General features: G+C 45.1%; 1 protein-coding gene across 1 annotated transcript in view; it reads left to right on the top strand.

Annotated features, from left to right (window-relative positions):
• Positions 1 to 1,327: 1,327 nt before the first annotated feature.
• Positions 1,328 to 16,885, top strand: part of KCNK6 (potassium two pore domain channel subfamily K member 6) — a 22,925-nt gene continuing 7,367 nt past the window's right edge. Inside the window, exons 1-2 of the mRNA XM_044306310.1 lie at positions 1,328 to 1,658; positions 8,310 to 8,626. Of these exons, the coding sequence (XP_044162245.1) occupies positions 8,320 to 8,626 (307 nt within the window). The 5' untranslated portion in view covers positions 1,328 to 1,658; positions 8,310 to 8,319. The remainder of the gene's footprint in view (positions 1,659 to 8,309; positions 8,627 to 16,885) is intronic.

Here is a 16,885-nt window from a genome sequence, read left to right as displayed (position 1 = left end):
GCAGTAATGTCCCCCAAGTGCCCTCTTTATGGCTAGTAATGTCCCCCCAGTGCCCCCTTATGGCCAGTAATGTCCCCCCAGTGCCCCCTTATGGGCAGTAATGTCCCCCCAGTGCCCCCCTTATGGCCAGTTATGTCCCCCCCAGTGCCCCCCTTATGGCCAGTAATGTCGCCCCAGTGCCCCCCTTATGGCCAGTAATGTTGGCAGTTAAAGAAAAAAAAAAAGCTAAAATCTTATACTCACCTGTGTCCTTTCACTGGCGCTCACTAGCTGCTGGTACAGCCCGGGATGGTGCGACGCATGTCATCACGCCCGCCTGCGCTGGGATTTCATTACCAAATAGACCTCAGGCCTGTAGTGTAGGTGGCAGGGCAAGGAATTATTGGCTCCCATGCCCCGCCGCAATATTCAGCTACAGCACGGCAGCCCTGTCGCAAATGGTGACAAGGCTAAAAAGTCTTGTCGCCATCTGCAAATTTTAAGGCGCATTGGCGACTATTTTGGTCGCCATCTAGAGCGCTGTAGTTATGCCTCTCCACGCCTGATGTCAGATTGGGTAGGGGAGCATGCCCAGAGGGGCTCTCTTCAGTACCATCTATACCAGTGATGGCTAACCTCCCGCACTCCAGCTGTGGTGAAACTACCACTCCCAGCATGCTCCATTAATTTCTGTGGAGTTCTGAGAACCGCCAAGCAAGTGTACATCTTGGGAGTCGTAGTTTTACCACAGCTGGCGTGCCGGAGGTTAGCCATCACAGGCCTATACTATGAAGCTAGGTTCTTACATATTGACCATGGAAGGGCTGAAATCCGCGTCAGACTGTAGTAACACACTACACGTTGGGGCAGCTTTTGTACTCTATGTTCTTCTATGAAGATCGCATGACTGTGTGCTTGATATTACACACCTTAAAAAAAAAAAAAAAGCAAAAACACGTGCATTTTACTGCAAATTGCTGCAGTTTCACAATGCGCTTTTTAGCCGCGTCGTTTTTATAAGTGAGAAAGTTGCAAATAACCGTATGGTAAAACCGCGGTCCAATGCACTGCCTAGCGACACTTGAGAATCCACAAATCATGATGCGGTGATTTGCACAAAATGACACCGTTTTGCTGCAACTTTCTGCAAATTGCAGGTGTCGAGGTATCGCACTCTAGTTTTGCTACTTTTTGCTGTCTCTTTTCTAACCCTGGCGTCTCTTTCTCTGTCTTTTGTTTCCTATAATGACTCATTTACACCAATCTCACTTCTCGCTGTCTCTCCTCCTACAGACACACAGAGGTCTCTCTCCTCCCTCTCTCAGTGGCTGATGTCTCTCCTCCCTCCCTGCTCTCTCAGGAAGTTCTGACTTTTCCTCTCATACAAGAGTATTTGTTGCTCAGAGGTGGAGAGGGCAATAAAGTGAAGGGGAAGGGAGGTAGAGAGACCGTGGGCACAGTAGACAAGCTGAAAGAGAGCGCCCACGGGAGACAGAGCTACAAAGAGAGACTGCAGAGGAGATCTGAGTCAAGGGCAGAGACTGGAAAAACTGAGACATAAATATGGATACATAGAGACAGAGAAGACTGAATGTGAAAGAGACAGCCAGGTTAGGGCTATAGACTGCCTATCAAAAAGGAGGTGCTGAGAGACCTGGCAGAGACCGGAGACTGAGCAGGTACGTGACCGATTTATATTAATATGTTCATGTGTTAGGCATCTTTTATGCTTATGTTCTATATTTTTTTTAATTTTTATGTGTTGAGAGTTTAACCGTCTCGCTCTGTGAAGGACTGCTGCTACTTCAGATTCAGTCTTCAGATCTTTACTATCTAGGCCCTCAAGCAACAGATCAGATTTCGTTTTGGGAGCCTCAGTAGATGTAGCCTTGAGAAACTTCCTACTCTCTCCGCCCTTTGTACAGGTGAAGATATTTATATATTTGATGTATCTGAATAGTCTTGACAGGACTAAGAATCTCTCCAGTATCTATTTTTCGATCCTCGAGAAAAGCCAACTCAGTACTAGACAGCGTGGGACTGGGGTTCCTTGTGCCCGCCGGAGGAAATTATTCTCGGGGCCCCTTATGTCATCAATACAGCTAAGTAATAGACCATAATGACAAGTGATCGGCTCCAAAGAGCTTTTCCTCCTGGAACTTTAGGGCCCCATTATGTTTTCAGAGCCTGGGCCCACCAAGCATCCTCTGGTATTCTGGTGGGTCAGTTTGTCCTTGGTACTAGAACATTTCAGGGAATTGTAATGAGTCATTTAAATAGGTCTATAATGTCCATGGGAAATGTTTATCAGGATGTCCCACAGGATTCGAAATAAATCCGAGACCTAGCAGTTTAATAACTATGGAGGTCATTTATGAAGACCAGAGTTTTAGACTCCAGTCTTAAAGGGTTTCTGTCACCAGATTTAACCCTATTAAACTGGATGAAATTAGCGATGTGCTAATGTCAGCGGACCCTAACTCTCCTAATCTTAGGCTTCTGGATGCCCCCGTTACTGCACAATTTAAACTTCATCCAGAAGCCTAAGGTTAGGAGAGTTAGGGTCCGCTGACATTAGCACATCGCTAATTTCATCCAGTTTAATAGGGTTTAGGCCTCATGCACACGACCGTTGTTGTGTTCCGTTGTTCCGTGATCCGTTTCAGTTTTTGTTTCCATGTGTCTTCTTTTATTTTTGGAGGACCACCAGACATAAAGGAAAGTAAAAAAAAAAGTCTAAGTCAGGTTTGCCATGCAAATGATAGGAAAAAAACGGACGCGGACGCACAGACACGGATGACAATCTTGTGTGCCTCCGCGTTTTTTTGCGGTCCCATTGACTTGAATGGGGCCGCAAACCGTGTTCCGCGAAAAATAATAGGACAGGTTATATTTTTTGGACGGACTGGAACCATGGATCATGGACGCGGATGACAAACGGTGCATTAGCTGAGTTTTCAACTGACCCATTGAAATGTCAATGGGTCCGCAGAAAATCACGAAAAACGGAACAACGGACACGGAACACAACAACAGTTGTGTGCATGAGGCCTAAATCTGGTGACAGAAACCCTTTAATAAACCCCTGGGCTGGCGGTGGATCTGCCAAAGTTATTAAGAGGCGCCGGCCTCTACATAACTTTGGCGTATCCTCTGATGGTCTTACGCGGGGTTCACACCTGAGCGTTCGCGATGGAGTGCTCTGTATGCGCGAGTGTACCGGCGTTTGCAATCGCGCATACAGAGACAAGCGAACGCCCATTGTCGCGCGTTCCCGAAAGTCTATGTACGGGAACGCGCGACAAGACGCCCCAAAGAAGCTCCTGTACTTCTTGGGGCGTCGGGCGTTTTACAGCGCGTTCGTACGCGCTGTAAAACGCCCAGGTGAGAACCATTCCCATAGGGAAGCATTGGTTTCTCCTTGTTGAGCGTTTTACAGCGCGTAGGAACGCGCTGTAAAACGCTCAGGTGTGAACCCAGCCTTAATCTACGCCAGCTTTCTTGCTGGCTTAAATTTAGACCATTTTCTACACTTAAATCAGGCTAGACCTGACGTGAGCAGGGAAAAGTCACAGTTTGCGGTCCAAATTACCATTGCGCTGAAATCTGCGCCAGAAATAGGCCAAAAATCGGCAGATTTCTGAGAGTAAGGCCTCATACACACGACCGTTGTTCTGGTCCGCATCCGAGCCGCAGTTTTTGCGGCTCGGGTGCGGACCCATTCACTTTAATGGGGCTGCAAAAGAACCAGACAGCACTCCGTGTACTGTCCGCATCCATTGCTCCGTTCCGTGGCCCCGCCAAAAATAATTACATATCCTATTCTTGTCTGTTTTGTGGACAAGAATAGGCATTTCTACAATGGGCCGCCTGTTCCGTTCCGCAAATTGCGGAAGGCACACGGACGGCTTCCATGTTTTGAGGATCCGCAATTTGCGGACCGCAAAAAACGGAACTTCGTGTGCATGAGGCCTAAATGACTCCCTATGTTTCTAAAAGCTTCCATACACCAGAAGACGTTTAATGGTTGTTGAGGCTTCTTGTAGTCTGAGCCTTCCCTTTCCCATGAGGACTTGTATGATGTCAGGTTCTTCTGATGGTCAGAATTCTTGGGGCGATGGCCATTTTGCTAATGTTCACAACTTGAATGGTGTGGTGGTCGTGCATGCGCTCTGCCGCTCCCTCCAAAGTCTATGGGACTGCAGACAGCCAAGTACACCCCCTGACTGTTTCTGTCAGCCCCATAGACAATGAATGGAGTGGCAGGGTGCATGCTCAATCCCCTCTCATCCACACATAATATGCTGACAAAGGAGACCCTAATCTACCATACTGCTCCTCAAGCCAGACCATTCATGGTCCATAAGGGCCAACTCTAATTACCCAAATGAAATCCTATTCTTATTTCTGCAATTCTAGTAACCAAAGTTCCTTAAGCAATAAGTTACATAGAGGACCCCATAGCCATAATAAAAATGAAGCCCTTTTCAAGTGCTGCTTGACACTACCACACTCCTAACCACCCATGACAGTAGCTTCTGGTGTCTCCATGCTATTTTCATGTCTAGATTTTTTAGTTTGCACTTTTTTGCTAACATTGCAGCTAGGCCCCTTTGCGGGATCTCACCACCCACCAGGTATGGTCCCCCTTTCCCCAGAAGCCGCATAGCAGACTCCATTTGGGTGCAGTGTTGGATTGGGGTTCCTCGGGCCCACCAGAGGAAATTATTGTCAGGGTCCAACCAGGGGCATAGCTAAAGGCTCATGGCCCCTGGTGCAAGAGTTCAGCTTGGGGCCCCCCTTCCCTCAAACCTTCGTGCTGCATGAGGCAAAAATTGAAACTGCACCCCCCCCCCTCCATACCAAATTATTAACCCAACCCCTTCTGTCCAGCCAGAGGTGTAACTTGCATACACTTTCTATAATACCAGTGTCTTCTTATGTGGCACAAGGGTCTTTGGGCCCCTCAGGCTCCTGGGCCCGGTAGCGACTGCTACCTGTGCACCCCCTATAGCTACGCCCCTGGGTCCAACCTATATAAATAATAATGTCTAATAGGTTTTGAATCAAAAACTCAAAGGCCTTTACTTCTGGGCCTTAGGGGCTCATTGATGCCTCAGAACCTGGGCCCACCGGAGAATCCTTTGGTATTCTGGTGTGCCAGTCCGACCCCATTTCGGTGGGACTGGAAGTAGCCATACGCATAGGATAGCTGTCCGTTGGGTGCTTGTTTGGCCCACAGTGATCTCTCAGGATACACGGGCATGCTCTGCTCATTCGTAGGAATTTTATGGTTCATTGTGATGTTTCACAAAACAGGTATAAGGGGACGGAGGGTAATAAATGAGTTATTGCCAATGTGCAACAACTCCATGGGGAAGTGTTAACAATCATAGAAAATCTACAGTATGATACCGGGGATCACACCTAGATGCAGAATGTGGAGTCCTGCGCTGGTTGCTGTCCGGCTCCTAGATACAAGACGTGACATTCCTTTCTTTGTAACTGAAGTCTTTCACCATTCTACTGCTAATTAAGAGCATAATTAGATCATTCTTCAAACCGGCCGCGTGAGAGGTGTGCTATTAGAATGGCGAATGCCTTACAATAGCAACTACGTTATCATCACTATACAAGAGAATTTCCCTACAATGAATTATACTAATGAGAACAACTAAATCAGTGTCCACTTGTAGGAGAACTACAACTCCCACCATGCCCTGGGGTTGTAGGTTTACTAGAACTAGAGAGCCCCAAGGTGCGCTACTTTCACATCTGCGTTTTCAATTCCGTTTTTGAGATCCGGCAGAGGATCTCAAAACCAAAATGAAACAGTTCAGCTTTGTCTCCATTCCCTGGATCTCAAATCCGGAATTTATCAACGCAGATGTGATAGTAGCCTTAGGGTAAATGCACATGATCAGGATTGCGTGCGGAAAATCTGCACCGTAGATCATGTACATTGTATTCCATGAGAATTTGAAATTCTCTCGCACGCAATGCAGATTTTTTCCGTGCGGATTTTGACCTACGGAGAGTAAACTCCACATGCAGAGAATCGACACCAAATCCGCACATAAATCCGCACCAATTGATGCTGATTGACCGCACAGATTTCCCTGTGAACACCTGCGGATTTCAGTGCGGATTGTCCGCACATACATCCTGAACGTGTGCATTTACCCTTAGAGTTCAGTATACCAGTATTCCTGTTATTTTTATTATTACAGGATCATTCATTCCACGAACCTGTACGTATGAAAAGGAGCCGCAATTGTGGACAAGAATAGGACATGTTCTATTTTTTTGCGGAGCTGCAGCCCGGAAGTTCGGGGCCGCTCTCCGGAAATGCGGATGCGGAGAGCACATAGTGTGCTCTCCACATCCATTCCTGCCCTATTGAGAATGAATGGGTCCGCACCCGTTCCCGATATTGCGGAACGGATGAAGACCCATTTGCGGACGTGTGAATGGACCCTAAGTAGAGTCGTAATATGGGAATTGGGAAGAATAGATGTCAGCCAAACAAGTGCACAGCTAACAGCTATTAAGGGTCCATTCACACGTCCATAGTGTATTGCGTGGACGTGTGAATGGACCCTAAAGGAGTATGGACACCTTAAGGCCCCATTCACACAACCGTATTTTCAATGGAGCCACTAAAACACCCATAACACACCATGTGCTGTCCGCATCCATATGTCCGTTCCGCATTCCCAGACAAAAGATAGAACATGTCCTATTCTTGCCCATTTTGCGGGCAAGAATAGGGTATGTTATAGTGCAGGCATCCTCAAACTGCGGCCCTCCAGCTGTTGCAAAACTACAACTCCCACAATGCCCTGCTGTAGGATGATACCTGTAGGCTGTTCGGGCATGCTGGGAGTTGTAGTTTTGCAACAGCTGGAGGGCTGCAGTTTGAGGATGGCTGTTATAGTGGGTCCACAGAAAAACGTATGCAGTGCAGACGTGACATGTAAGCCATCCGTATTTATTGCAAATTCATGTTTTGCGGACCGCAAAATACATACAGTCGTGTGAATGCCCCTCAAAGACGACTTCTCAGATAATACCATGCTATACCGTCGACTAAATCCTCCTTTAACCATTAGGATATAAATTGTGCCTTCAGTTTGGGATTCTTGTTGTCGTGCTATAATGATTTTATTTTCTGATTGCAGTTTCTTTTTATTCTATTTTCTGTGGATGATTATGGGGGCAGCCATCTTGCCTGATTTGCTGTTTACAGCGTTTAGAGAGATGCTATACAGCAGCCACATGAACATAGGCCACAGATAGGAGATATCCATTGTCATCTATGGGATAGTTTTCTAGACACGCTGCCACGCCTGTGCAGACGTCATTGTGCAGGGAAGGGGAGGAGGTGAGCTGTGAGCATCACCTATTGTGAATGTAAGATCTTGTTTTATCTATGTGTAAATTATAGCTTTCATTGTAATCCTTCCTGTGATGATAATAGGATTACTGCTTATAGGCGTTCTCTATGGAATAGGGGGTGTTAGCCTACTATTAAATTTTGTGGCCAGTGCAAAAATTGCAGGATATGTGGATTTTTTTTATTTTTATACAGCTAGGTCTAAAAAATATATGTTTAATGGCTTGTTCACACGAACGTATGGGTTCCGTTGCCGTATTGCGGACCGCATATGCGGATCCGCAATAAACGGACACCGTTCCATGTGCATTCCGAATCACTTGAATGGGTGCGCAAATCCGGAGATGCAGAGCAGTGCGGAACGGAAGCACTACGGAGTGCTTCTGTGGGGTTCCGTTCCGTACTTCCGTTCCGCAGAAAGATAAAACATCCGGAATGAAGGGATGCGGGCCCAAGTTGAATGGGTCTGGATCCGTCCTGGAGGCCTCACGAACGTTCTCCGTGCATTGCTGACTGCAAATTGCGGCCCCAATGCACGGAACGGAACCCATACGTTCGTGTGAACAAGCCCTAACATAAAAATTCAGTAAAACATACGTCAATTGAAACATTCCCTTTTAAGTCCAGAACTCCATGTTCTTATTCCCACAAAATGTCATAAACCTAGGTCCATCACCCAAGATGGTGACTCCACCTGCCCATCTTACAGTAGGATCAGATTTGATTTACAATATGTTCTGCTGCCTCCTTGAGCTAAGATGTGTCCTGCTTGTCTAAGATAGCATAAAACTTTGAATATTCACTATGAAGAGCGCATCCCCATGCATTCCAAGGGTCATCAAACCCAAACATCTTTTCTTCTAGCTTTTTCCAAGATCAACCAAAATAAGAAAAAAAATTGTCAACTCAAACAACTCTTCATTTTTTTTTCTAGCTGTTCTGACATGAAGTCCTGGCTGGTGCTTACACTGCTAATAGTTAGCTATGTGGTCTATCTTCTTCTGGGTGCATTGGTGGTCTCCAGCATTGAAGGTCCGTATGAGGCAAATTTGCGGCAGGAACTAATAGATCTAAAGCAGTCGTTTCTTAAAAACAGTCCATGTGTGAACGTGACCACCTTGGAGGCCCTCCTGGAGAAGGTGATCAATGCCAACAAATTTGGGATCAAAGTGTTGTATAATGCATCTAATGAAAGCAACTGGGACTTTGCATCCTCCCTCTTCTTCTCCAGCACATTGCTGACCACTGTTGGTGAGTACTATGGGGTCAATCATCTCTACCATGTATGCTTTAATTGTAACTGGAAATTTGGTGTGACAGATGTAGGGTCTTTTCGTGTGTAATGAATGTATTTTTTTGCATTTGCAAATGAATATAAAATGATAAGAACAAATACATGAAAAGTTAAAAAAATATCAGAATTGCTTAAAGGTGGTGGACAACTCCCAACGTTGTGTGCTGTGACATCCTGAGTTAAAGGGTATGTGTCATCAGAAATTGACCTATTGGTTTAATCACATTTTTATGCTCAACATACTTTATTTTATTTTTTTACATTTTCCATGTCTGTATGTGTGTGTGTGTGTGTGTATGTATGTATATATATATATATATATATATATATATATATATATATATATATATATATATATATATATATATATATATATATATATATATATATATATATAATCCTGCAATTTTCCCACTGGCCAGTAGGCCTAATAATAAGTCATGATCCCCTGATCTGTACAGGTAACTTTTCAGTAGCCATTATCACTACAGACAGGATTACAACGACAGATATCACCTCTGTATAGGTAACACAGGATCCACCATTCACAATGAGTGATGTTACAGCTTATCTACTCCCTCCTGACCTTTGCACGGGTCACAGAGCATGCCTAGAAAGCTCTCCAATAGAAGGCAAGGAGGTCCCCTCCTGACCATTGTGTCTCTGGCCCATGGGGCTGCTTTTTAAAGAACAGGAGATTTTATCATATTTTTGGCCTAGTGGTCAGTGTGAAAACTGCAAGATTATATATGTATAAACATGGAAAAATAAAAAAAAACACCAAAAATTTTGAAAAAATAAAAAATGTAAAAGTGATTTAAACAATAGATCATTTTATGATGACACATACTCTTTAAGGTGGCCTGGACCCCACCCCCATGTGCATGAGTGAGGGAAGTTTATATATATATATATATATATATATATATATATATATATATATATATATATATATAATTAACCCCTGAAAGGCACGTTAACCCGTTTTTGCACTCCTGTCTACACAGCCATTCAAAAACGGCCCATTGATTTCAATGGGGTCCCTCTGGCCGTGAAAATGGCCAAAAATAGGACGTCCTATCTTTTCACAGCCTATATTCACTGGCCTCATAGACTTTAGTTCTAAAAACGGACATATGAATGTAGCCTAACCTGCAGTAAATAATGGCGCTGGTGTTTGGATACTGTCAAGAAATGACGCAGTGACCAAAGTGCAAGGAGCTTGCAAGGCAAAAATGAGTTATGGATCATTTTCTTGCTTTGTTGGTAGTGTAGGCATAGATAAGGGTTACCTACATAGGCAAATATCCTGGTGGCTTACCCTGTTCTTCACTACCTGAGTGCAAAAGGCAATGTTGGAAAGCCCGCAGCACACAGATATAGTGCTTCCACCCTTCGTAAACTCTCCTTCCCCTGACACCGGTCCCATGTGGAGGTACATTCGCACTCCGGTTACACTTGGGAGGTAAAAGTAAACATAGGAACCATATCAGACTTTATAATCCCATGTATTTCCCTCCAGGGTACTGGGAAATGGCTAGATCTTTGTTCAAACATCTCCATGTGTACACATCGACGGAGCGCTAAGAATATAATCTGACACAGACTGATATTACAAGGACTATGTCATGTCTAAATACATATTCGTGAATTATCAGTCAAATCTGCCGAGAACGTCGGGTTTGAGCAGCAACCTAATGTTTAAGGGGAGCTCCGGACTCTCTTGGGGTAGCAGCTGCCGGCTGACCTCCTGTGCATGGCCGGATTTATTCTTGGTCATTACTAATAAATGCTATAATTCCAGCACTTAACGCTGGGTTCAGACCTGAGCGTTCGCGATGGAGCACTCTGTATGCGCGATTGTACCGGCGTTTGCAATCGCGCATACAGAGACAAGCGAACGCCCATTGTCGCGCGTTCCCGAAAGTCTATGTACGGGAACGCGCGACAAGACGCCCCAAAGAAGCTCATGTACTTCTTGGGGCGTCGGGCGTTTTACAGCGCGATCGTACGCGCTATAAAACGCCCAGGTGAGAACCATGCCGATAGGGAAGCTTTGGTTTCTCCTTGTTGAGCGTTTTACAGCGCGTAGGAACGTGCTGTAAAACGCTCAGGTGTGAACCCAGCCTAAAGGCTATGGATATCTTCAGGGCAATTTTCTTATGATTGCATTTTACTTATTTTGGGTTAAAAAAATAATAATTTAATTGGTCTTTACTAAAAATTTTCTGCAGTTTTTGTGATACATGCAGTTAAAAATCAGTCTATTTTCAAACTGTCCCTCCTGAGTTCCGTCAGCTGACGGCTCATGTGAAGCCTTAGCTCTGTTCTCTTGACCTTTCATTATATTGAACATGCCCCCTCTGGTGTTGAAAAAAACATGTCCTTATACTGGTGCTCCGTGTATTGACAGCAGCTAGATGCTTGATAGCTGGCTTTTGGAAATGCCAAGCCAGGCCTTTGAGCACTGACCTTACTGCTAGTATCATGGAGGTTAGACGTATGGAGTACTTAACGGCGCTTATGACGGATCAGGTGACCAGATTTGACAAGACCTGGCAGCCTTGGGATACGTATACGGTCTCGCAGCTGTATTCCTTATAGTGGATCTCCTTCACCAGCCCATCTTTCCCTATTCGTGTCTTGTCCTGTTGAGGTTTGTCTTCCCCCTTTTGTCTTAATTTTATGTCCTGTTCTACTATTTTCTTTCTCATGGTTATTATTATTGTAGTATATGTTACTACTTTGCTTTATATATTAAAAACCAAATGCCGATGGTTCTGGTTATGTTGCTGTTCTCAGGACTTTACTACTGAGGTGATACCGGCCTCCCTTTCTTCTCTTATATTTTACTGAGATTCATATATTCTTTGGATGTGCCATCCTTCTGTTACTTTTACTTACTTGAAAAACATGTAAAAGAAATGTTATTATTACATGTCTGTTTACACATCTTTTAATAAAAAGACAATTGAAGAAAAAAAAAATTCATTATAGCTTAACCCTTATTAAACTGATAACAGTTAAAGGGAACCTGTCACCGGGATTTTGTGTATAGAGCGGAGGACATGGGCTGCTAGATGGCCGCTAGCACATCCGCAATACCCAGTCCCCATAGCTCTGTGTGCTTTTATGGTGTAAAAAAAACGATTTGATACATATGCAAATTACCCTGAGATGAGTCCTGTATGTGAGATGAGTCAGAGACAGGACTCATCTCAGGTTAATTTGCATATGTATCAAATCGTTTTTTTACTAAATAAAAGCACACAGAGCTATGGGGACTGGGTATTGCGGATGTGCTAGCGGCCATCTAGCAACCCATGTCCTCAGCTCTATACCCAAAATCCCGGTGACAGGTTCCCTTTAAATGAGTGTTTATGAGGTCAGGAGATCAGAGCTAAGGTTTCCCATAAGCCATCAGCTGATGGACCTCAGGAAGGACAGTAGGCACAATATGGTTTCAGGTGTTCAGAAAATCCATCTCTGATTTCTAGGAAATGGGTTATATTCCTGGTGTGTTACAGCTCTTTGCTAGTAGGTAAATGATGATGACACAAGCTGTCCCTGCAGCTTGGTATATCTCAAATTTCAGCGTCATTGGAAACACTGTACTGAAAGCCTTCACTGTGCACCTACCAGTGCAGGCCCCCACTTTAAAGGCATTTGTGTGCTTTGGCTCGGGGCCCGATCTTGGGTCAGCAGCTCGTCTGACTTGTAAACATATTACATACTAGTGAAAACAACACGCTAAATCCATGTGATGTACAAGTTGTTCCTTGCCTAGATTGTCATTTTAGCTAAATCTGTATCGTGCCATTGTGTACAGCGAGTAAAATAAAATTTTGGCCATAGGCATGCAATAATTGGTAGCCGTAAGTTGTTCAGTACAATTACAGAGGACGAGACCACCAAGGGTTAATTCCAGGGAATTTGTAGTCTAAGGGCACACAGGATAGCATAAGGTGCGCGAATACAGAATGATAACTTTTATTGCGTCTGTTTACAAATAGTGTTGAGCGAACTTGTGTTTTAAAGTTTGGGTTCGGGTTATCGAAGAATCGCGTTATGGATTCTAAATTCCGTTATGGTCCGTGGTAGCGGAATCCATAATGCGATTCTTCGATAACCCGAACTTTAGACGCCGAACTTAAAATACAAGTTCGCTCAACACTATTTACAAATACAAACCACTTTGTCTCTATTGTTCTTGCAGTGGTTTTGATGCAGTATTTGAATATTATATCATGGTGGTTTCTGTATTCTTATGATTATCTGCAGCAAGCAGAGCTCAAATGAGATGTCAGATCAGAGCAGGGGTGCACCTAGCCTTTCTGCTGCCTGAGGCGAAAATTGAAGTGGCACCCTCCATCCAGCCCTACTGTTAAAGGCATACTGTGACGCAGTTGAATGTAGACGGATGAGAATTCCACAATGGAAGAGCTCATTTCCCACGGCCCTGCCCCCACTTGTCTCTAGGTCGCACTGCCTCATTGGCGGTGCACCCCTGGATTAGGGTCCATTCACACATCCATAGTGTATTGCGGATCCGCAATACACCCGGCCGGCACCCCCATAGAACTGCCTATTCTTGTCCGCAAGAATGAGTTTTTTGTTTTTTTGCGAATCAGATACAGAACCAGTTATCCATGGCACCCGCTAAAAATAATACATGTCCTATTTTTGTCCATTTTGTGGACAAGAATAGGACTTTTTGTCACAGCCAGGATCCGCTTTTTCTGGATCCACGATTTGCAGACTGCAAAACACTTACAGACGTGTGCATGAGCCTTTATCAAACCTTTCATTTTCTTTCTAGACTGTAGGTCGCACTAGGTTGATTTTTAGGCCTCTTGCACACGAACGCAATTTGCAGTCCGCAGCACGGGCACTGTCCGCGGGGCAGCCGGATGCAGATCGCGACCCCATTCACTTGAATGGGGTCCGCGATCCGTCCGTTCCGCAAAAAGATAGGACAAGTTCTATCTTTTTGCGGAATGAAAGCATGGAACGGAACACCACAGAAGCACTCCGTTCCGCACCGCACCTCCGGATTTGCGGAATGCACATGGCCGGTGTCCCGTGTATTGCGGACCCACCGTATGCTGGCTGCAATATGGCCACGGGGGACATGCATTTGTGTTCAAGAGGCCTTATTCAGTTGTTCCCTGGAGGTATATGCGTCTGTCATTACCATACACCAGTGTAAATTTCTATAGATAATGATTGAAGGACAACATTTGAAGTTGTCACACTTGCTCGGCCGGCCTTGTACTTGCCCGATGAGGAAGCAGCTGATTTCTCAACTGATTATGATAATTTCCCCCAGTACATACAGCCAGTGTTTTTTGTGTGTTCAGGTTCAGTATTTTTGTGGTCACAGTGAGGGAGGTGGTTTGTCAGGTTCTCTGTGCTGCTACACTGCACAACGAGAAGTCACTATTGTACTGGGAAACTACCTGTAGGGGCGGATTAAGTGCATGATGGGCCCGGGCCTGTCTACCCAACTCTGGCCCATCCCTCCGTATATTTTTTTTCTATATGAAGAGGCTGAGGTGCTTCGTGAGCGCCACAGTCTCTACCTAGGCCATATGACATCACATTCATCGTTACATGGTCTAGGTGCAGCTCAGTTCCATCCGAGTGATTGGGGCTGAGCTGCAATACCAAGCGCAGTGCTATCAAATGACAGCGCTGAGCAAAGAGGCTGCGGCGCTTACTGGAATGTCGCGGTCTCCAAAAAAAGCTTATTGGCTAGGGTGCCAGGAGTCGGACCCCCACCAATCTCATATTGATGACCTGTCCTGAGGATAGGCCATCAATATATACATCCCAGAGAACCCTTTTACCTTATGCTATCTGTAGTGTTACATAGGACTGCAAAAATACCCAGGAGCCATTGGCTCCTAAACTGAAAAATTTAGGAGCCAAATTCAATTTTTAGTTGCCAAATTTAAAATACATACCGTATTTTTCGCTTTATAAGACGCACTTGAATGTAAGACACACACCAGGTTTAGAAAAAATATATTTTAAACCAAAAGGTGGGCTAAAACATGTGCAGTACATGGGTGCATACCTATGGATGAAGGGGGTTATAGTCATATAATATAAACACTGTCCAGTGTACCGTATTTCACCTGTGTTATAACCCCCCTCATCCATAGGAATGCACCCATGTACTGCAGTACATGGGTGTGTTCCTATAGATGAGGGGGCTTATGGTCACATTTAATATACACAGGTCAATTATGGTACAATCCCTGGACAGTGTTAATATTAACTGTGACTATAACCCCCCTCATCCAGAGAAATTCACCCATGCACTGCTGCACATGAGTGTATTCCTATGAATGAGGGGGGTCATAGTCACATTTAATGCAAACACTTAGGCCAATATTAGTACAGCTCCTGGACAGTGTTTATATTAAATGTGACTATAACCCCCCTTATCCTAAAGAGTGCACCCATGTACTACAGTAGGTGTATTCCTATAGATGAGGAGATGTTATAGCCATATGTAATACGCATTTGTCCAGGTCGGCCCCTGAGCGCCCCTTCTTTATATCCAGGCTGACACTCACCAAGTCTCAGGTAGAGACAGCCCAGTAGTCCTCGGGGAAAGCAGCTGCCGGAGGTTCAGTGGTGACGAGCAGTTGGTAGTGGCGAGCGGTCGGACAACTGACTAAACTGATTGGTGGAGGCGGCAGAGCAGCAGTTCCCGCTGTGCTCACCACCAATCAGCTCTACATACAGGGCAGCAGTGCCGGACCGCGTACCAGTAGGGGAGGGAGATGTGGTTCGGAGGACAGCACAGCGTCAGTGCTGCTAAGCAACAGCAGTCCGAGCGTTCACACGTCCTATTAAACATGCGTGCTGGCGGCATTTAGCTTCAATGACCGCCGCCCTACCCCACACTTCCTACTAGAGGGCGCCGTCTCCCATTATTAACACTGGGGGTGCGTCTCTAGATAACAGCCCGCAATGTGACGGCCATATTTCTGGGCATGTTCGCTTTATAAGACGCATCCCCATTTTGTAGGGAAAAAGTGTGTCTTATAAAGTGAAAAATACGGTAAATTATAATAAAAAAAGACTTGGAGGAGAAGATGAGCCGCAGCTCACAGTAGTGAGCCCGCTCTACATATAATAGAATACAGCACCACAAACCACAGTATTAATTGTCCCCCACACTGCCCATACAGTAATAATTTCCCCCACGTAGTAGTTTGCCTCCCACTATCCCTTCAGTAATATTCTCCTGTGCCCCCCAGTAATGTCCCCCAAAGTTGGCACACTAAAAAATAAAAGCTAATACTTACTTGTGTCCCAGTCGGCGCTCACTCGTAGATGGTAAGCAGGTGCACTGCGCACACACGTCAGTGTGCTGCGTCTGGCCTCAGGCGCATGATGACGTCATCACGCCCGCTTGCGCCGGGATTTTACTACCGCATAGGCTTCAGGCCTACTATGCCTGAAGCCTATAGTGGTGATCGGGGGGCAGGGAACTATGCGCTCCCGTGCCCCGCCGTAGTTTGTGGGCGTTGGGCCCCCCAGCAATCCGGGCCTGGGGCTACAGACCCAAACGCCCCAGTTTTAATCAACCACTGCCTGTAGCTGGTGGCAGGATTTACTAGTTTTCATTGTAAAATTTCCAATAACATAGGTAGAATGTGGAAGTTAAACTCTGCTAACCACGTGCTACAGTACAGTGGAAAATATCCTCACCCTACACAAATACAAAAATACACACCCTAGCGTATGGAGAATAAAACTGTGTGTCTTTAGGGTTGGGACATATGGTTTGGGTTGTGCAGCTGGAACCCTACTCACATGCCTAAGGTAATAGACGCACTATACAGTGAGGAACAGAAGTATTTGAACACCCTGCGATTTTGCAAGTTCTCCCACTTAGAAATCACAATTCACATTGTAGGTACATTCCCACTCTGAGAGACAGAATAAAAAAATACAAAAAAAATCTGGAAATCACATTGTATGATTTTCAAAGAATTTATTTGTCTTGCACTGCTAAACATAAGTATTTGAACACTTGAGAAACAGAAAGAATTCTGGCTCTTAAAGACCTGTTACTGTGCATTTAAAAAGTCCACCTCTACTCCACTCATTAATCTAACATAGTAGCACCTGTCTGAGCTCTTTAAAGACCCCTGTCCACCCCACAGTCAGTCAGACGCCAACTACTACCATGGGCA

The sequence above is a fragment of the Bufo gargarizans genome, chromosome 9 (genome assembly GCF_014858855.1).
Source record: "Bufo gargarizans isolate SCDJY-AF-19 chromosome 9, ASM1485885v1, whole genome shotgun sequence".
NCBI lineage: Eukaryota > Metazoa > Chordata > Amphibia > Anura > Bufonidae > Bufo > Bufo gargarizans.
This window is presented reverse-complemented; position numbering and strand designations above follow the sequence as displayed.